Source organism: Anolis sagrei, chromosome 5, assembly GCF_037176765.1.
Source record: "Anolis sagrei isolate rAnoSag1 chromosome 5, rAnoSag1.mat, whole genome shotgun sequence".
Lineage (NCBI taxonomy): Eukaryota > Metazoa > Chordata > Lepidosauria > Squamata > Dactyloidae > Anolis > Anolis sagrei.
In genome coordinates this window covers 88807561-88829491 of record NC_090025.1, presented here as the reverse complement: position 1 = coordinate 88829491, position 21931 = coordinate 88807561, and the positions used below count along the sequence as shown (strand labels likewise).

Here is a 21931-nt window from a genome sequence, read left to right as displayed (position 1 = left end):
ATAAAGATCTAGCCAATTCCTTTTGGCTGAAATTCAGTTGTTAGTACCAACCAGAGAAGACAAAATTGTGTGCTGGTTTATTATCAACAATTAATTTGATGTATATGCTCTAGCTGAGACTGATAGGCCCCTTCCACACAGCTGTATGAAATCTACATTGAACTGTATTATATGGCAGTGTGGACTCATATAATCCAGTTCAAAGCAGATACTTTGGATTATTTGCCTTGATATTCTGGGTTAAATGATATTATGCTTCTATTCAAACATGATCTTCAGAATCATGTTATGATGAAGGAATCACATAATCAACTGAGGACACTTCCACACAGCCATATAACCCAGAATACCAAAGCAGATAATCCACAATATCTGCTTTGAACTAAATTTTTTACAAGGGTGGTTGGAAATGGAAGTTAGCTGCTTACCATGTGATAGAGGAACATATCTGTGTTGATTGCAGTGGCTGCTTCCCAATGAGTGGGTTTGAGGAGGTTGTGATAGAATTCCCTGCATAGCTCCATAAACATAGTGTTTATGCAGTATGGTAATGGAGCTATCTGGACATCATGTTTAACTTTACTTTTATTTGTGTTTTGAGGAAATGTTAAAATATTTCTGATTTCGAAAACAGCTCAGGAAATGTGATTGATTCTTTTTAAGTTCAGTGAAGATTATCAAATAATTTCTATTTATTTTATTTTTAAATTCTTATAGATTCGGAAAAAAATGATAGATGGAGAAAGTGGGTATCGGACATTTAGGACACTGGTGAAATCTCAGGATGAAGTAAGATGAAGAGCCTTTGATTCTGGGACCAAAATGAATTACAGTACAACCCCCTTATCTATGGATTCAATGCCCATGGTTTCACTTACTCATGCTCCAAAGAACCCCCCTCCCCTTCAGAAGTGTTTGTGGGCTTATCTAGGGGTGCACCGATGCTATAGAAGAAATGTAGTTCAGCATTACTTTTATGTGGCTAAACATTCGCATAGCTTTATCTGTCAGATCTGTCAATTCTATTCTAGTTATTCTAATTTCACCCATTACATGTAATTGTTGTGATATGTAAATGATGGAGTTGGGGAGACTATAGATCTGGGAACAGATGATGTAACAATTATTATTTTCAATGAATAAATAAATATAATGTGACCTTTTATAAAGAGTCAAAAAACAAAAAATGTACATGACTCAATACTATAGAATTATGGGCATTGTAATTTAACAAGGCCTTTAAGCCTTTTCTCCTAAATAGTACTAAACACCTTACCACGACTCTCAAAATTCCATACCACTGAGCCATGGCACTTAAAATTGGCCAAACTACATTAATTCTATAGCGTAGATGGACTCTAGGTCCTTCAATACAATTCTGGCCCAGGTATAGTCCAAATGTAAGGTTCACTACTATCTGCAGTTTCAGATGTCCACAGGGGGTCTTGGGACATATCCCCTATGAATACAGGGGTCATACTGTAGTTATTTAATCTGTATTTAGTTAGTTGTTTTTTCGGACAGAAGTACAGTAGTTTTCAGATAGCAAGCTATTGTACTGGAGAAGCCACGGACTGGAATGTGAAAGATGAAGTAAGATACTTGTGCATGAAATAGTCCCTAATAGCCCCTCAACTCAATAGAGGAAGGGCATTTTTTCTTCTTTTTGTCTTCTGCTCTTTCCTGGGATTATGTCCACAGATTTGATAGTGTGTGGTGATTCAGTATCTGAAACAGAACACATAGTTTTGTATGGAACCCTGTTTTGGACTTGATGTTATTTTTTGCATACCTACAGGACTGGTAAATAATGCTTCTAAGATTTTAAGCAAAAAGTGCTGAGAATCTTTCAGTGGTTCTATACTAGCACTGTGTTGAGCCACAACTATCCCTCTTTTTTAATTCTTCAGTTTCTGTTAAACAGGCATTTTTAAATCTTAAGAAGGAAAAATTGGAATTAATTTCCTACTAGGGGAATTTTCATTTACCTTATGATGCGGCAGAGCTTCCCTTTTGCTTCTTTGACTTGTAAGATGTCCTCTGCATGTCAGAAATGCAGCTGACATAACATCCTTTCATCCTGTGGATATTGCCAGAGGTGCTCTTGAAATGACAGGTTGTATTTCTGTCTAGCTTTTCATCTTATTTTCTACTGTTTGCCTATGCATTTACCAATAGTATACAGATTTTTCCTGGTTGAGAGAGAACGTTCACATCAAAGCAAGTCATTTTACCCACTGTTGTTTCTCAGAATATTTAGCCCCTGCTTTAGAGGACAGTGTTCTGGGAAGGATCACGGAAAATTTTGTAGAAGTCCTAAAAATCAGAATCTCTTTAATGGCTAAACTACACATAAAAAGATTGAAGACACCTGTTCTGGTGTGTTTTGCCATTACTAGTAACTGCAACAGCTTACAGATTTTATTGTAGACCTTCTTATAAATCTTTGCCTCTGGGTATAGTATTACAATATGCTACAGCTGGCAAGGAGTTATAGTTTTAAATGATGAAAACTGAATAAGCCTGCTCTTTTGGGATGCATTAACTTTGATTAAACCTCCACAGGGTGTCAGGAGACAGTCTAATGTTTTCCATCATGTGGCCTCTCATGTATTCATTCTGTGTTAAGTGAACAGATATTTTTTCAATGTTAATTTTGCACTCTTGTAATGTGCTTGCATTCATGCATCAGTTGATGCACATACCCTGTGAAGCTACTTTCTCTGTGCCCATAGGCAAGAATAAATAAATCTAAATGCCTCATTGCCACCATGAACCTGAATACTGGAACACCCAAATGCCTACAAAAGATGGCAGGATGGGGCCAGGAAGTAGGGAGAGGTTTCCCATATTCAAATATTTTACCTGTAATTCCAGTCTAATCAATACATTATTCTGCCATTTTGAATACTCTCAGAATGCTTATTTTCTTATGTATGTCTCTTAAATGTGTATCTAAACATGTGTATGCATATCAGCTATTGAGAACCGTGTTGCAACATCCATGGAAGCATAATATTTATTTATTTATTTATTTCAAAGTTTTCTATACCGAGCTTCTCACCTCTTAGAGGGACTCAGCCCGGTTTACAACCATAAAAACATACAATCAGTAAAATATCATAGTTCCTAATTACAATAACTCATTTAAAATAACAACTATATTTAACATAACATCTTCATAACCCTGGATGTACAGATTTAAACATTTTCAAGCAAACTCTTACACCTGAATACATTTCCACCTTATTTCTGTTCGTATTGTTCTCCCAAATAGTTTCTGATTTTTTGAATAAGGAAGGATAAGTAATTAACTTTTTTCAGCTCTCACTCTAGAATCAGATCAACTTTTTAAAAACGGGAAATGATGCATATAAATATGAATAAAATATAAAATATTGAATAATAAAAGATCGCACAGGTCTACCTGTTCACTTTTTCGTTATAAAGAAAGTATGCTTAAGCTATCTCAATGGGCCTTTACATATGAATGACATGTAGTCATTCCAAGATATGAAAAAGTGCTTCAGCCCTGTAACTTATATCAATGCTGACTGAGGCATCCATGTTATTCTTGGTCTCTGCTCTAAGTCAACTCAAGACAAAAATGAAATCATTGTCATGCCATTACTCTATATTTGGAGCCAAATTGCAAAATGTATATATATATATATTAGTCAAAGTAGATAGATCATATTAAACAAAATCCTATTTGAGCCTTGATAAAAGCAAGAAGCAGTTCTCTAAAATTCTTTCAAACATCTTGTTGGTGATGTTAGAATCCCAAAGGTAATGTGATAAGGACCTTAGTGCATGCTGGATGTGTAGCTAGCCCACTTTCAACAAAAAGGTTTCTGTTTTGAAGTCTTTCACATTTCTAGAAAAGGGCGATCCAATCTCTATAAATTTCCAAACTGCTTTTCAAAAAGAACTGCAACTTATTCAAAAAGGGGGATATAGCCAAACCTCCTCATTTGCAATCCAGTAAATATGGTAATAGAATATCTATTCTAAAGGGCTGAGAATGGCGGTTAATAAATGCATCAAATAAATAAATAAAGCTTTGTTAAGAAATTTGACATTGTTGCCCAATATATTTTCAGCGCTACATTGACAAAGGAAACAGAACATACACTTGGACGGCTGTAAATGGTACTGATTACAGGTAAATAACACATAGTTTAAAATATCCTTTAATATCTACACTTTTTTTAAAAAAAAATACCTTACTTTCTTAGGACACCATTTCTTTATATTTACTTGTAATGATAAGTGTGACTCTAAAAGTTGCTTACGCCTCTATTTGTGACCTTCCACAGGACAGGCTCCTCTTCCATGGAGACCTTCTGCTGGCTAAATTTATCATCAGAAGCTTTCATTTGATTTTACATGCCACTAAACATTAGTCAGAAGACCTTGTCTGTGATGAAGTCCAGAATTAGGGAAAGTTGCTTTTTGGATTACCGTTCCCCATAGCCAAAACTCTTTGAGCTTTGGGAACGATAACTTTAAAAAGCAATTTTTCAAACTCTAGTCAAGTTCAGGTTGTGGGTGATTTTCTCAGAGACATTAATTGGCATCCTGTTAGTGACTCAACAAAGATAATATCCAGGTGCTAAGGAGGGAGATGAATGAATATTCCATAGCTGCCACTACATACACTTGCTGTAATATGAGCTATTTATCTTTATTTTCCTTTATAGAGCTAAAGAAGGCAACTGTAAAGAATCTTGTACATATTAGAGAGAGATGCTGCCTTAGGGTGGGAATCCTCAGTCCACAGCTAGGGAGTGGGCAGGCATTATTATTATTATTATCATTATCATTATTATTATTATTATTATTATTATTATTATTATTCCCATATGTCGATATGCATTTTTAAACTTTTTTAAAAACAGAGATTTACATATTAAAGTTATTTTTTTAAAAGAAATCTGATTGAAAACTCCCATACGCTGCCTTTGAAGGTTTTGTGGAAAGATGGTTTTGTGTTCAATAACTATATAACAGCAAAAAGAAAATAACATAGAAGGTAGTGCCTAGAATATTATAGAACAAAATACCAGTATAAGGTCATGCTTTGAATATGACAATGTGCAGTCTCTGAAAATCCGACAAAAGGCCAGATATTCCTTTGCTAGAACTAATGATGGAAGGAATGTTTAAAAAATATATTTCAATTTTTTAAAAAAAATATCAAGGCTTTTCCAGCATCAAGAAATGCTAATGAGAAAACTCCTGGGCTCACAAGAATTTGCCATTCATGACTTATTTTGCACATAAATTATGTGTAGATTTTTTTGTGCAGGTCTTACCAACAATCCCTTTCATTTCCATCCCTTTCCATGGCACCCAACCTCAAATCTTAAGTGTAGCTAGGCTGTTTTTATTTGTTGCTTTGGTAAGCACAACCTTATAAACATGTGGCAACCTTAAATTGTTCCAGTGGACTTTTTAAGAAACGTTTTTTCCAGGTGACATGGAAATGGTTCAAGCAATTCAAAGAGATTATTTATTTATTTATTTATTTATTTATTCCCTTTCCATTACATTTCTAATTACAGGCAGTTCCCAAGTTGCAAACAAGTTCTGTAACTCTAGCCAAAAATATATACTTTTTAGATTTGGATAGCATAGAAAAGGGTGAACACCCTGTGGTGTTTGTTTAGCTGTTTGTGCCCTTGTTCAGATTCTTTCATCTCATTGCCTTGGATTTTGAAAAATTTAGTTTATTATGGAAACAAGGATAGGTGACTAAGCTTCCATGGAGATGCCTTTTCCCCATGATACCTCTTTGGGAGTGAATTTCCCTTCCAAGGAGTAAATTTCTCTCACTTCCTGTTGTCTCACCCCCATTCTTAAGTATGAATGATAAGGTATGTCAGATGTTTGTAACTTGGGGACTACCTGTATTGGTATTCTATGACAGTGATTTTCGTTGGCATAAGTACAGAATTCCTATCTTATTATCTATCTCTATTTGCAGATATTAGCTCAAAGTCTTGTCTGATTTCTTTTTGAGTAGCTCTTTATCAGCTAAACTCCATGAGGTCCACATTGCAGTAGAAATATTTGTACATAAAATGAAACATTTTATTTAGTAGTTTCTGTTTTGCAGTAGCTGTTAATGACAAGGAAAACACCCTTGATTTCCCTTGAGGTGATTTGGGGGAAAGTTATTGCCAAATAATTAGAAATTCTCTTCTGGTCAGTTCACATGACATTTATATTGATAAGGGTTATGTCTGGTTTAATATTCTGCAGTTTTTCCTGTAATGTTAATTTCTGCAGGCTTTCATCAAGCATTTATGTTCAGTATTAATGGAAAGTGAAAACTGCAGTAATGGGAATGCAAAGTGTGGCTCCTTCGGAGGATTTGAAAACTCATATAAGGCCCAATAATTCTAAAAGTTGGAAAACGCTTCTGAAAAAAAACTGTGCAAAAAGTTTGAGCTTCTGAGGACTAATTGTATTCCTCCTCCTCTTATATAGTTGTTATAGTTAGCATTCATATCCAAAATATATATTAAACAAAAGGTAGAATAATATACACACTGGGCTATTTGGATGTGCAAATATTGTTGAATAACGCTTACACATCACCATTTTTCTGACATCTGTATAGAAAGACATACTATAGTCATGCAACAGATGAATATAATGTGCTTTTAGTTGATGTAATGCATCCATGACCTGAGTGAACAATAAGACCATCAGTGTTAACTATATAACTATTGCAGTTTGATATTACTTTATCTGTAAAGAAACTGTCATATGTTGTTCTTTGCCACCAAGTTTGATTTGTGGTGACCCTATAAATATGTGAGCTCCATAAGACCAAGTCAACACGAATTCTAGTCAGGACATGCAAGCTTAGGGACATAGCTTCCTTGATTGAATCAATCTAGCTGTAATGAGAGCTTCATCTTGTTCTGTACCCTCATCTTTATGAAGCAATGCCATCTTTTCCAATGAGCCACATTGGTTCTGGATATGTCCAAAGTATGTGGCCTCAGTTTATTTGGTTTAGCTTCTTGTGAGAATTCCTGCTTTATATGCTCTTGTATCCCATTCAGTTGCCTTTTGGGCATCTGTAGTAGCTATATTCAGATGAGCTCTTTTGCTTACTTTGAAGTTTCTTCAGTATCCAGCTTTGATAAGAAATTGGAAATACTATAGTATGGATGACTTTCACTGTCACAATTCTTTTATTCATCTTAAATATCGGGTTTGGTTGGTCATAGTATATGCATAAAGTTGGTCTATGTCTATATCAATTATAACTTAGGTTTACACATTGCATATGATATGTACAATTCAATTATTATTTGTTTCAATATCATGGGCAAAGTACATATAAAAATAAATCAATCAGTTATGAAAACATACATAATCAACATTAAAAATAAGTTCACATTCACAAAATGTAAGCTATCTACAAATCTTTGTAATTTCTTCTTAGGAATGATATTAAAGTTCAAACTCAGTTTTTTCTATGGAATGTTATCCAATTAAAGTTAGTTACCATGTGGATTCAAGTGGCTATAGGACTCTTGTCAAGTATGTGATGACAGCACTTGTCAAAATCCTTTTGTAGTATGTGGCGATAGCAACAACAACCAATATTAACCTTGTTTCAGGAAAATTCCCCTTCCTCAGGCTGCTACTCGATCAATTTAGTTGGAATCTTCAAAGGAATTTATAGACTAAATTCAAAGAGACAACAAAATTGATATGCTATAGTAGCACCCAGTGGCTTACATTTTCCTGAGGAGTAAACAGCTTTGCTCAAGGACTTTCAATAGTGGTGTGTCAGCAGGTTTTTCAAATGTGAGCAAGAAACTCCTAGGGGAGCCTCCCTTACCAAGGTGCAAGTTGATTACAAAAAGCAAGAGAGATCTAGTTTACCATTCAACCCACCTGGGGAAACAGTATGTAGATTGAATATCCAAAATGCCTCTCTCAGAAGTAAAAGTCTTTTTTAATCTTGGTGGGGTTGTAACATTATCTTCTCCAAAGCGCAAAATCTGAAACTAGTGTGTGTATAGGCTTTCTTACTGAAATGGGAATAAAGAGTAGAGTCCGTGGCTTTATTTCTAATGCAGGATCGATGTTCGAGAATTCTAGTTTTTAAAGGCCTGGAGGTCATACCTACATATAGTAGTGCACAGGGACACTATACTACATAGACCACTTTATCTGTATTACAGTTGGTGAAACTTAGAAGTTATATGTTGAGTTGCTTCATGGGGTGTGAGAACTGTTTCATTTGAATAGACTGGGTTGTAGCATGCACAATGTCCACAACATGTGTGGCAGATCCGACTTCATAGCCTCCTATACTATTAGCAAATCTAATCTCAGGGGCCACACTGCTGCACCCAATCTTTTAAAATGAAACAGTTCTCACACCCCATGAGACAGCAGAAAGCAATACATTTAGTGAAAGTATGGTACCTGTATGCTTATAGAACTTACATATCATTAACTGCCATTGCAGTGTCCTATGAAATCATGGAATGTATAACTTGGTGGGGCATTCAAATTCTCTGGCTGACAATTTTAAATATGTAATGAAACTAAAAATGACAGGATTCTATTGAATCTCTGGAGTTAAAGCAGCATCTGAAAGTAATATAATTGTACTGGAAGAGATTTGTGTATCAATAATTTTGTCATTTGATTTCACATGCCTATGAAATTTGGGCGGAGTGTTCCATGCATAAATTGACTATTGATTTATGGTTTTGGTTTTTACTCTTCATAACTGATTTTTTTTTAATCTACAGCTTGGCCTTGGTATTACCATCCTACAGTTTTTACTATATTAAAGCCAACCTAAATGAAGCACTACTTCAGGCTAGATGTGAGTAATGTCATTTTCATCAGATCTGAATTGATACTGTGGAGTAGGTTGAGTTGTTTTTCTCCCCCTTTATTTGGAAAGTCTTAAAAGTTTGTGAAATCCACTAGCTGTTACCATGATGTATCTCCTACTCTGCCACAATGATTCTAAGTCTTTCTGTAAACGTGCAAGGTACAAAAAGTATTCTGCGCAAGCAGAATATATTCTGCTACCTAAGTTGCACTGGAAAACCTTTAACCTTCCCCATCTCCTTGTTTATGTACATGTAGAATCATTGCTTTGCGTATCTTCTGTTACTGCCTTTTTTAAGGGTCTGAAACTGATGTTTTGAATAATCAATTTGCAAACCCTAATCTGAAGTCAAACAGGGCTGTTTTGCATAGTATATTTAGTAGTGCAACGTCACCCTATCTTAACTGAGGTTTGCTTAGTTTGGTATTTTGGCTGGATCCTTTTTTAATGTTAGAAGCCATGTATGTCATATGGGTGGATACAATATTGAAGTTGCTATCAAGGTGAGAAGGAAAGATGAAGCACAAGAGAAGTGAAAACCTCAAAGATTTATGATACAGTGTAGTCTTTTTGGTCTGAATTTATCTGAATATATGCCTAAGAGGTTCTTTCTTCTCTACATTCTGAAAGTTCAAAGAACATGTAAGAACAACAACTCTTAGGTTATTTCCAGCAATTAAATAAAGTATGCACCCATTTATGAATTTTTGACGGATTTTGTAAGCAGCCTTGAGTTCCCTGTGAGGTGAAAAAGGCAGGGTAGAAAATAAATAAATAAATAAATAAATAAATAATGTCCCATCCTCATGCTTACCACCAATGTTCAAAAATGGTTGCAACCCTTTTCAGGAGGGATATGAGGCAAGGCTTTTTCATACATGAGAAACTTCCAGTGGAGTGCTTAATCCATTAAAAATAAAAGTCTATACCACACTTCAAACAAGGCAGATTTCAAAGAGTTAACCATGATAAACTGACAGAAATCAAACCAATACTTTTAAATACAATATTGAGATAAATAGAATAATAAAAATCCAGCATTCCAAGTAGAAGATAGATCAGTTTAAAACCCATAATATTAATAGACTTGACCTAAGGGTTCTCGTTTGGTGGAATGGATTCCACAAGTGAAGTGTAACCATCAAGAAAGATTTGTTACCTACTGAGGTACATTCAAAGGCCAGAGCAAGTTAATACAGGAGTGAATGTACAATATTGAATCATAGAATCAAAGAGTTGGAAGAGACCTCTTGGGCCATCCAGTCCAACCCCCTGCCAAGAAGCAGGAATATTGCATTCAAATCACCCCTGACAGATGACCATCCAGCCTCTGTTTAAAAGCTTCCAAAAAAGGAGCCTCCACCACACTCTGGGGCAGAGAGTTCCACTGCTGAACGGCTCTCAGAGTCAGGAAGTTCTTCCTCATGTTCAGATGGAACAGTACAGTACAACCCCTGTGTCTGTGATGAATAAGTTCCTTAGCTTACCATGATAACAAGAAACCATGGATGAAAGTAAATATTGAAATGAATGACTTTTTCCAAAAGTTACCATATAATCACCTTGGAGGACCTAGAAAATCCCTAGAGAGTTATTCTTCCTAGAAATTTGTAAATTCCTCCAGGGTATGTTATACTTTTGCTGGAAGTATACTATACTTTCAACTGAAGTATAACATACAGCCTCCTGGAAGACCTAGAAAATCCCTACATATGCAGGTGGATGAAAGTGTTGATACTGGTCCTGTAGATATACTGTATCTTCAGTTACACAGATTCCAGCTACTTGTGGGTTTAACAGTAAGCACCAACTGAATTATCCTCGGGAATGGACAGATCAGTGAATCCCTTTCTAAGCATGAGAGTACGATATTTTCTCAATACCCTATCATCATCACCAGCTTAACAGATATATTTTAAACTTTCTGCTGGTTCCAGACAGTTTTTTAATATTCCACACATACATGCTTCACTACCTGTTTGAGTGAATAGAAATTATGACCAAAGTTAGATTTTCCCTGGTGTTTCTCTGCAAATATCTGCTCTTCCTTCACAATAAAGATTTCAAGGCCTGTGTTTACCACAATATTTTGTCTCTTTATTGAGAATCTCTTCTGAGAATTAAAGTCACCATGAAGTATCTTTTACCATTTTAGGGCAGTTGCATAATTGATAACCCTATTATTACACCCAGGTTGCAAATCTATATTTGTCCAAAAACCTCTTGTGGCTCAACTGAAGGGCAGCATTCCACTTGGTTGGTTGTAGACATATTTGTTTCAACAGGCTTTTGACCTTTGATCTGTTGTTTTAATTTGTGTTAGATTCCAGTTTGTTTTGTAAGCTGCTCCGAGCCCTAGGGGAGTGGCGGCATATAAGTTTGAATAATGAATAAATAAATAAATAGTTTGTGCAAGCCTATTTCAGGATTAAAAGTCAAACATATTTAAGAGTTCACTGTCTTGCTGTTATGGATGATAGACTAACCAAGAGAAAGTTTAAATTGCCTAAACCACCTCCCAACACCACGTATGAAGTGACCAATGTTATTGCTAGCAAAAAAAGTAAGATTGAAATCTGTTTTTGTAGAAATGTACAGGATATAGAGGGGAGGGGGAACATGACATATTCCGTAATTGTTTCTCATTCTGAATTTGGGAGCAATCTGTAAAATAAGAGTGCAAGACAAATGCTTCAGGGCTGAATTTGTTAGGAACACCCTGAATCAATAGCTCCTTTATACAGACCCTTGAAATAGCTTCAGTATATAGAAGGTACATTAAAGAAATAGACAAAGGACATGTGTTCAAGTCTTCAAAATGTTTGTCTTCTCTCCAGAGTACAGCTATGCAAAAATGAACCTCTGATCTTTCTTTATGCAACAATATTTTTATTCAAGGAGCGGGTTGAATAAAATATTGGTTTGTGACCCCTTTTCTTTCCCTGTTTTTCTGTTTCCCTGCCTCCTCTTTCTGATGGATTATCACAGTGCCAAAGGGCAAGTATATTCTCGTTGCTCAATTTCCCTCTGTTTACTAGTGTTGATATTTTTCCACTTATATTTCTATTCCTCCTGGTTTCTATCCTTTGTATCCTTCATTTCAAGGCTTCTCCCATGCCAGTTCTATATTATAAAGATGGAAAAATGGAACAAATACATATATTATGTCTTTAAAATATTTTCAATTTATTGTTGCTGTTATTTTTTTTCTTATTTGTTGGACCCAATCACTTTCTGATTATTGAAGAAAATAATTTATTTTCCAAATATATGTGCCTTAAACAATCGGATTCATCACTGAATCTGATGTTTTGGCATTTGCCAGGGGAGCTTTTGCTCAATTAAAACTTGTGTGCCAGTTGCACCCGTACCTTGAGAAGCCAGACTAGTCCACGGTGGTCGACATTCTTGTTACATCCCATATAGACTACTGCAACGCACTGTATGTGGGGCTGCCTTTTAAGACTGTTTGGAAGCTTCAAGTGGTCCAGTGGGTGGCAGCCAGGTTTCTTACTGGAGCGGCATACAGGGAGCACACAACTTCCCTGTTACATCACCTCCACTGGTTGACCATCTGCTATTAAGCACAATTCAGAGTGCTGGCCTTAGTCTATAAAGCCCTAAATGGTTCTAGCTCAACTTATCGCTGTCCAAATCTATCTCCCTCTATAAACCATATCAGAGATTAAGATCATCTGGGGAGGCCCTGCTTTCAGTCCCACCTCCTTTTCATGTGAGGTTAGTGGGTACGAGAGATAGAGCCTTCTCAGTGGTGGCCCCTCGGCTATGGACCTCCTTCCCCAGTGAAATCAAGTCAGCCCCCTTCCTCCTGGCCTTCAGGAAGCAAGCAAAAACATGTCTCTGGGACCAAGCCTTTGGCCAATAGTGCTCTGCAATAAGTAGAATTATATGCAATAACGACAGGAGCAGTCTTTGACTTTGTCCTCGGATTATGTGATTTTAGAAATGTGTTTTTAATGTCTATATTGCTTTTAAATTTTTGTTTTAATGTACATGCTTAATTTCTATTATCTGTTGATGGCATCAAATTGCTGCCATTGTAAGGCTGCACTAAGTCCCCTTTGGGATTGATAAGGGCGGGATATAAATATAGTAAATAAATAAACTGATGATATTTTAAAGATGATAGCTTTTACAAGCACTTTTCTTTCGTTTAACTCATGATTCTTTTATTGTTAACTGATGGTTATGCTTGCTGTATCAATAATGTGCTAGTTTTAATTTGTACTAGTTGTTATATTTTTTTATGTTGTGTTGCTTATATCATTTCCATGAGGGTGGTACTAGTATTGTAGTCATATGAAAGCACCTTTCTCAGCTGGCATAGGGCCATGAAAGATGCTCAAAAATCGTTACCAAATGATATGTGATGTAGTTATGGTAATATTGATAGGCAAAAGAAATTGCCATGAGAGTCTGGGTGCTAAAATGTGACTTTGCTGGATTATCTTCTTACTACCTGCACAACTTAATACCTTGTACATATAGCAAGTCTTGGTATATCCAATGTTTAGCTGTGATGATTACTGATGTGACTTGGTCATCTGGGAACAAGTGTCATGTCTACAACTAGCCACTCCCTTTCTCGCGTGCTCATTGCCGATATCATCAAAATTTTCAACCATCGCTTTCTATTACATCCAAATCCAAGATTTGACAGTTTTGGTCATTCTTAAGGAAAGAGTTCCAACAAAGTTACTGTTTGAAAACCAGTGAATTCAAAGTGGTTGTTATCCAGTTGTTTTGGTTTTTACAAAGTACCAAGACTAATTTTATCCTTTATTGCTTTTTCATCTTTGTAGTTACTGAAACTCTGAAGCTAGATCGCTTTGATGAATTTGGATACACATTTTTAGCACCAAGGTTGGTCTTTTTTCCTAACATTATATTGTTAGACATTTTTTCATTAACATATTGATGATTAGGAAATCATGAAACATGCAAATATGCATCTGATCTGTGTTAGTAATTTCACTTATTTCCCATTGATATCAGTAAGGTGGCTTTAACTAATGAAGCCATTATTATTATTATTATTATTATTATTATTATCAAATCAAATCAAAAACATTTATTTCGGTCATTGACCAGCACAGGAAATAGTGTCACATTTCCATACAAACCTGGCATGTTTGGTACATTAAAAATATAAATATAAATATAACTACTAAAAACACAATATGGGTGAGGGAGCAGAAGGGGAAACAGGGTAACAACATACAATGCCCAGATCCATCACCAAATTGTAGATTCAGGGAAGAAGATTACTGGACACACAGCTGACTTTTGGAACTAGTCATTCCCTGGCGGATGTTGTATGCTGCTGCACAAAACATAACCTCACTATATGCTGCTTTTATTGACTTTAAAGCAGCATTTGATTCCATCTCGCGAGTTATTATTATTAAATTTTATTTATATCCCGCCACCATCTCCCTGAAGGGACTTGGGCAGCTTACAAGGCACTCCAGGGTGCACATAAAACATAAAATAGGTAAAAAATGGTACAAACGTATAAAACAAGACACAAAATTACAACAACCCCCATCAACACATGTGGCATACAATCAAAATAATACAATTTGAAAACAACGGTAGACAAAAACAACTGCCGTCAACTCACAAGGTGCCAAGTGTCAGCTTCACATAATTAATTTGTCTTGTAGTTTTCATTGGGACTTTGATTCAATTAATATAGATTGAATCTATTCCCTCTTACAGTGAGAAATTATATTTAGAAATATTTAAATCTGAGCCTTTCAAATTCAGATACTTTTCAAGAGTGAGTGGTATCTTTCCTTAATAGCAGTTCACCACTATTTGAAATATTGCAAACCAAAGTAATCCTCAGCTATTTTGTGCTTGCATTCAAATTAGAATAAATGCTATACTTCTAACCCTGCTGCAGGCAAGAATGTATATTTCTGTATTCAATCTCCTGGTTCCTGGAAATTATATTGTACAAAACTTCCCATGTTTTTTCTGCAAAAACAAGCATGGGTTGTTGTAGATTTTTCAGGGCTATATGGCCATGTTCTGGAGGCAATTTTTCTCCTGACGTTTCGCCTGCATCTATGGCAAGCATCCTCAGAGGTAGTGAGGTCACTACCTCTGAGGATGCTTGCCATAGATGCAGGCGAAACATCCGGAGAAAAATTGCTTCCAGAACATGGCCATATAGCCCGGAAAAACCTACAACAACCCAGTGATCCCGGCCATGAAAGCCTTCAACAATACAAAAACAAGCATGTTTCCTGTTAACAAAATATGTTTCATTTCAAGTAACAGTATTTTCTATGTAGAAAACACTTTGTTGTTTTATTTATTTATTTTTAGCTAGAATAATCACATGGAATACTTTAACATGTGTGTTTTCCAAGTATCATAAAGCCATTTTTAGCTGAAAAAATATTAATGGTAAATATTTTCCCATCTAAATTCCACACTGTAATTTTTAGAGCCAAGAACTGCTACTAAAAAAGTGCACAAGAAAAGACTACAGGCAGATAAGGTTGTTCTTAACTTGAATTTGTATGTAAGTTGGAACAGGTGCTATTTTAAAGTGTACCTCCAGCTATATATATATATAAGTTTTGGATAGTATAGGGAAGGGTTAACACACCTGTGGTATTTGTTTTGCTGTCTGTATCCCTGGTTCAGAAGATTTCACCTCACTTTCCATCTTTGTGATAATAGGATTTTGAAAAATTTGGTTTGTTATGGAAACAAGGATTGTTGCCAAAGCTTCAGTGGAGACACCCATGATAACTCTTTCAGGAGTGAATTTCCCCTCCTGGTGGTAGATTTCTCTCACTTCCTGTTGTCCCTCCTCCATTCTTAACTATGAGTCATTTGTAAGTCAGATGTTTGTAACTCGAGGACTGCCTGTATTTGAAAATATTTTCAAATGATCAAAAATGTGCTTCACAAATGTTGGGAAAGGCCAATGAGGAAAATCTTGGATTGATAAAGCTCTTCATGATTCAGAGTAATAAACCCTGAATCATGAAGAGCTTTATCAGAATAACTGGGCAAAATGTGTACATAACTTTTTGTATTTCCTCTGCAGGAAACAGTAATTTCTACACAGAAATATAAAAAGCCATCAGATTTTTTTACAGAATTGTTTTAGACCAATGTACATTTGAAGACTTTCTCTGGCTAGAATAACTCTTTTTTTTTAGTAATAAAATTAAGAAGAAATTACATCCCTATAAAATATGTGAAATACTATTCCTAAATCTTTCAGGGGTTTTTTTTTATTTTGTTTGTAGAGCAATAATAATTATGTGAAGCTTAGTTTTTCCTTGTAATGACTGATAAAAAACAGTTTGTAAAATAGGTATTGAATTCAAAATTTAACCCCAAACTAAAAGACTACATTGTAAAAGAGAAAAGGTATAAGACAAAGTCCAGGCAAATATTTCTAGGAAAGGAAAGGGGGTATCAGGTATCAAATAATTCTTTATTTCATGTCAGAATACGTAAAGACTAATTTAGATACATAGTCAGTGTTTTAGTTTTATAAAGTGTACTTAATTTTACAATATTTTTTCCTCCTAGAGAATACTGTGGTCCTGTGAAAATAACTGACAACAACACAGCATTTCTTCTGAATTTCAGTGAATATATTGATAGGTATACACCACAAAGTACTTTGTGTAAGTATGACCTTTTTATTATTATTAAAAGAGCTTATTTTGAGATGATAACAGTGCTAAGTGCAGGAATAGATCGTTCCAATTTGGAATGTAATTATACTATTTTATGTAATGATTAGAATGCATCTGCATTTAGAATTTGTATTGTTATGTTTATATTGTTGTTGTGATATGCCCTGTTGTAAACTGTTTTTTATATGTTGTAAACCGCCGTGAGTCGCCCTAGGGCTGAGAACGGCGGTCAACAAATGCATAAATAAATAAATAAATAAATAAATTTGTGTTTGTTGCCCCAGTATACTTGAGCATCTTTGGGTATGAAAGAATCGTATTTGAAACTATTGGACAATTCTGTCAATAGATGATACATGAGATATATTGACAAGGAGGATTCCTGCAGTCAAAACTCACGTTTTGTGTCTTTCTTTTGTTAGGCAATGATATGGTTATGAGAGCTTTGCTGGATGCAGGATTTACAAGTGAACTTGTTCAGAATTACTGGAGTAAGCAGGACCCGTGAGTGCTCTTTTCCTCATCAACTTTCACCGCACAAGCAGACATATGTTCCTGTTTGTGAATTACTGGAATATCAAAATACTATCAAAAGAGAATATACATTTTTGTTATCAATGAGCAAAAAAAATACATCATGGTATTCATCATGTACATAATTTAATTATTTGGTTTAAAATTTTCTAGAAAAATCTATGTTAAATTGTGTATATAGAAGACTCCAGGAAATTCTCATTGATTTCGGTTTCTCTGTTCTGCTCTGTCATCAAATTCAATTTGATCCTGTCCCTGTCTCTCTTCCTCTCTTCTTTTCTCACAGTGAAGGAATCACAGCACGTTTTGTAGTTACTGATGGAGGAATCACAAGAGTGTATCCCAAAAGGTAAGGCTCCATTTCATTGTAGATTAGATTTATTTATTTATTATTATCTATTTGAGGTTCTTGTACCCCGCCCTTCTCACCCCGTAGGGGACCCAGGGCGGCTTACAACTGCAAAGGCACGCTTAGATGTCTGCCACACAAAACAATCATCACAAAAGTACAGCAATTCATAGTTACCACCATTCAAGCCATTATCCGAATAAAATCAATAAAATCAATAAAAACAATAAAAACAATACAAACCTAATTCTTCCTCCTACCCTATCAGTGTACACTAACTTATAGATCTGTTTTTGATTCCACTTCGACAATCCTGCTGATCTTGCACATCAGATTGTCTTATTTAATTGTCTTATTTAATTGCCTGGTTGCTCAAAGGCCTGGTTCCACAACCATGTCTTCACCCTCCTCCTGAAGGAGAGGAGGGATGGTGATGCTCTGATTTCCCCCGGGAGTGAGTTCCACAGGTGAGGGGCCACCACTGAGAAGGCCCTGCTTCTCGTCCCCACCAGCCTCACTTGTGACAGTGGTGGGGTAGAGAGCAGGGCCTCCCCAGATGATCTCAAACTCCGAGGTGGGACGTAAAGGAAGATACGTTCGGACAGATACACTGGACCGGAACCGTACAGGGTTTTGTAGGTTAAGACCAGCACCTTGAATTGTGCTCGGAATTGAACCAGCAGCCAGTGGAGCTGGCATAGCAGGGGGGTGGTATGCTCCCTGTATGTCGCTCCAGTGAGCAATCTGGCTGCCACTCGCTGGACTAGTTGAAGTTTCCGAACAGTCTTCAAGGGCAGCCCCACGTAGAGCGCGTTGCAGTAGTCTATTCGGGATGTAACAGGAGCATGGACCACCGTGGCCAAATCAGACTTCCCAAGGTATGGGTGCAACTGGTGCACAAGTTTTAATTGCGCAAAAGCTCTCCCTAGATAGCACAAACATAGATGAAACTGGTTGCTGGTGAGTGTCTAACTGTGCTGATTGTCTTTAGAGGTCAGGCAACCCCTCTTCTGAGATTGGCAGTTGGTAAATGTATTTTGACCCACAACCCATTCTGTTCAGTTAGGGTAGGAGGACTCCAAAAGACACCTCTATTTGTCTGGTGCTACCACCAATTTTGACATTGTGGTTCTGGCAACTTTGACATAGCCACCAATTTTGGATGTAGGATTAGTTAGTGACTTGAAATTGTGGAGTCTGTACAACACTCACCTCCAGACAGAAAGGCCAGTCAGAAGTGAGCCTTTGAATCCACCTGTCGAGGAAACCAATGTTCTCCTTAGGCTGGCATTACTACCTGTCTACAACAGGGAGGAGCTTAAGGTAGCCTCCTTCAGTTAGCCCCTCCCCGCTGCATTTGGTCTCTGGCTGTACAATCCACCTTCCCACTCTCAGTTCAATATGAGTTAATACTGGTCTTACCAGGTAGGAATTTCCTTCCTTAAAGAGTTTATTTTGCCTACCCAATATTAAAACCATTGAGAGTGAGGAATTTGAAGGGATGGGACTGTCATAACAAGGTGTCACTGGCAGGAAGTGGGGGGAGAACATGGATCGTGTGCACCTTGGCACCCCTCCCTTTTGGGGTGAAGGGGACTTTTGGATCACTCTCTATAGGTTATTTAGCTTAAGGGCCTCTCCAGATGATCAAAGAAATTGTGTGGGTTCGTAAATAGAAATGTGATCACATAGGTAGACAGGTCCCAAACTGTTCAGGGCTTTGTCGGTGAGAACCTGCACCTTGAATTGGGACTGGAAAATGAACGGCAACCAATGGAGCTCCTTAAACAGCGGGGTTGATCACTCCTTGTAAGTCACTCCAGTTAATAATCTGGCTGCTGCCTGTTGGACCAACAGAAATTTCCGAGCCATCTTCAAGGACAGCCCCACATAGAGCACATCGCAATAATCCAACCTCGGAAGGATTCTATGCATCTTTAGCAACTAAAGAAGATGGAAATACAGTCACATGCATACACACATAGAGAGGACCCTATAACTAGGATCTAGTGAGTTTATTTAGATTTAGCCTTTGGAATTCTTGGCTCTAAAAACAAATCAATTCATATTGTTTCTCACACACTTCTTTTCAAAGTATGCCCCATTTCAAAGGTGGTTGGCTGTATGATTGATTCTTAAAGAAAGTTAATCCTATAAGAATTCCTCAGCATTCTCATTAAAATCCATTTTTGAGTTAATTAAATTTTATTTTTGATATAGTTTTGTAAATTGATTTGTTTCCTTTTTTAAGGACCTAAGTGCTATTTTTGCATGAAAAATGTATGTGAGAGACACTTCTTTATAGAACATGTTTCTGTCTCTCTCTGCGTGTGTATTCTATGTGAAAAAATAATTTTACAATGTAATAAGATATGTTAGATGAAAAAAATTGTATTGCATACATTTTTTCTGAAGAGATTTCATCAGCCCATAAAAAGTTAAGCAACATTGTCTTAGGGCATTGATCTCTGGAATTACTCTTATGCCTAAAAAGATTCTGATTTTCACAGTTTATCAAGATACCATTTAGAATGAAATTAAATAGATATAAATAATTGTAAACTTTTTCAAGTATTGCTCACTGACATTGTAGTTTTTGCTCAGATATTCATTGAGCTCCGTTCAGTGGGCTTACTCTTTGCTGCAGTTCTAGAAATAATTCCCTGAGCATAACCTATAATTAACAGAATGAGATTTGCCTTTGAATAGACATGTATAGAATTGATCTGGAAGTTCCAAGAAAATATCTGGTAAAAACAAAAAAGTAACAGTTTTTGTTTCATGTTCAGTGCAGGTGAATATTGGACAGAAAATGCTGAAACATATGAACAGAGTTTCTACAAGAGAAGCTTGGATAATGAAAACTATGTCTTTACAGCTCCCTTCTATAATAGTAAGTCAATTGTCAAGCCAAAAAGGACCTTTTTAAAGTTGGGGAGTAAGCAATTATTGACAAAGTTTACATGGTTCTTCTTTTAAAAGCTTGAATGTTTTTGTAAAGAAATTTTTGTACATCCTTTCATGTATTACATTTTTATTACTATTACCATTTGTAAATGTAACATTCTATTGATTTCTCCTTCAATCATTCTCCAGTTTTCTTGAACTTGATCGCATTCCCATATCATATGATTAAACACTTCTCTTTGTTTACAGCCATGCCAACACCTGTGCTTTGTCCCTGGTAAAAAATGTGAAAGTGAAAGCTGTGCAGGAGTTCTGTACCATTTTTGTAACATTTTCCTTCTTGCTTCCCATAATACATTGTACTTTTCTTTTGCTGTATTACTTATTTCCCTTTGGATGTCTTCCCTCTCAATTTCCATGTCCATTCTCCACGTTTGGAAAATGTCCTCTATTATTTCTTCCTTTACTGTTATGATTTGTTCGTATAGATCTCCTGCCACCTTCTTTTCCTCTCTCAAAGATTTCCTAATCACCTCCTCAAATGGACTATATTGTTCTCTAATTTTTTCCCTCCATCTAAAAATTGCTTGTCTTATAGCCCAGCTTTGAATCCAGTTCCCAGACTCTATCCAATTCTGATTTTTTTTTTGTTCTACAGGGTTTTTATCTTCTCTATACAAATCCTTTACTTTCAATTAATCTCAATGTTCTGCCTATTATTTCATCATTATTATAATTAATTTGCCAAATAGTTGCTATCTTATTCTCATCAACTGGACCTAACTTATTCTTTCTTTTTTCTACACTTTATTATTCCTTTAAAGGGTTCCTTAAATTCTGTTTCCTCTCTCCTCTTCCATTCCCTAAATAGTATTTTTTTCCTTTAGTGTTATTTATTATTTTTCTCCATATTTACCCTTTCCCCCCGTATATTGTATTTCCAGCAATCTTTGGATTTGAAACACATCATGATAGACTTCTAAACTTGGAATCCCCCAGTCTCCGTCTTCCTCTTTTGCATGTAACCATTTGTCTCTTATTCTGGGCCTTTTTCCTCCGACTGCCCATTTTCTTATTCTTCTGTCCCATGCCTTTAACATTTTCATCTCTGCTGTAATGTTTAGAATAAATATAATAATTTTGGTATTATAAACATTTTCAAAGTTGAAGTACTTTGGCCACATCATGAGGAGACAGCAATGCCTAGAGAAGACAATTATGCTGGGGAAAGTAGAAGGTAAAAGGAAGAGGGCAAGATGGATGGATGGCATCCTTGAAGTGACTGGACTGACCTTGAAGGAGCTGGGGGTGGTGACAGCTGACAGGGAGCTCTGGCATGGGCTGGTCCATGAGGTCCAGCCCGACTGAACGAATGAACAACAAACATTTTCAATGCCCTTATTCTGTCCACTCTTATTAATGTTTTCCCTTCCCAATCCTTAAGTTGTTTCTCTATTACTTTCCATTTTTGTTTGTAACTCCCCTTAACAATTCTCTTTGGATTTTTAATATGTCCATACTCCTAAATATTTTAACTTCTTTAATCTCCTGCCTGTGAGTTTATCT

General features: G+C 36.2%; 1 protein-coding gene across 3 annotated transcripts in view; it reads left to right on the top strand.

The window, feature by feature from the left end:
* CACNA2D1 (calcium voltage-gated channel auxiliary subunit alpha2delta 1) overlaps window positions 1–21931 on the top strand; it is a 531008-nt gene that overhangs the window by 475654 nt on the left and 33423 nt on the right. For all 3 annotated transcript variants that reach the window (XM_067468854.1, XM_067468853.1, XM_067468852.1), the window contains 8 exons: window positions 718–789; window positions 4104–4165; window positions 8793–8869; window positions 13705–13765; window positions 16466–16563; window positions 16998–17079; window positions 17396–17458; window positions 20248–20351. In XM_067468854.1, coding sequence (XP_067324955.1) covers window positions 718–789; window positions 4104–4165; window positions 8793–8869; window positions 13705–13765; window positions 16466–16563; window positions 16998–17079; window positions 17396–17458; window positions 20248–20351 — 619 coding nt within the window. The remainder of the gene's footprint in view (window positions 1–717; window positions 790–4103; window positions 4166–8792; window positions 8870–13704; window positions 13766–16465; window positions 16564–16997; window positions 17080–17395; window positions 17459–20247; window positions 20352–21931) is intronic.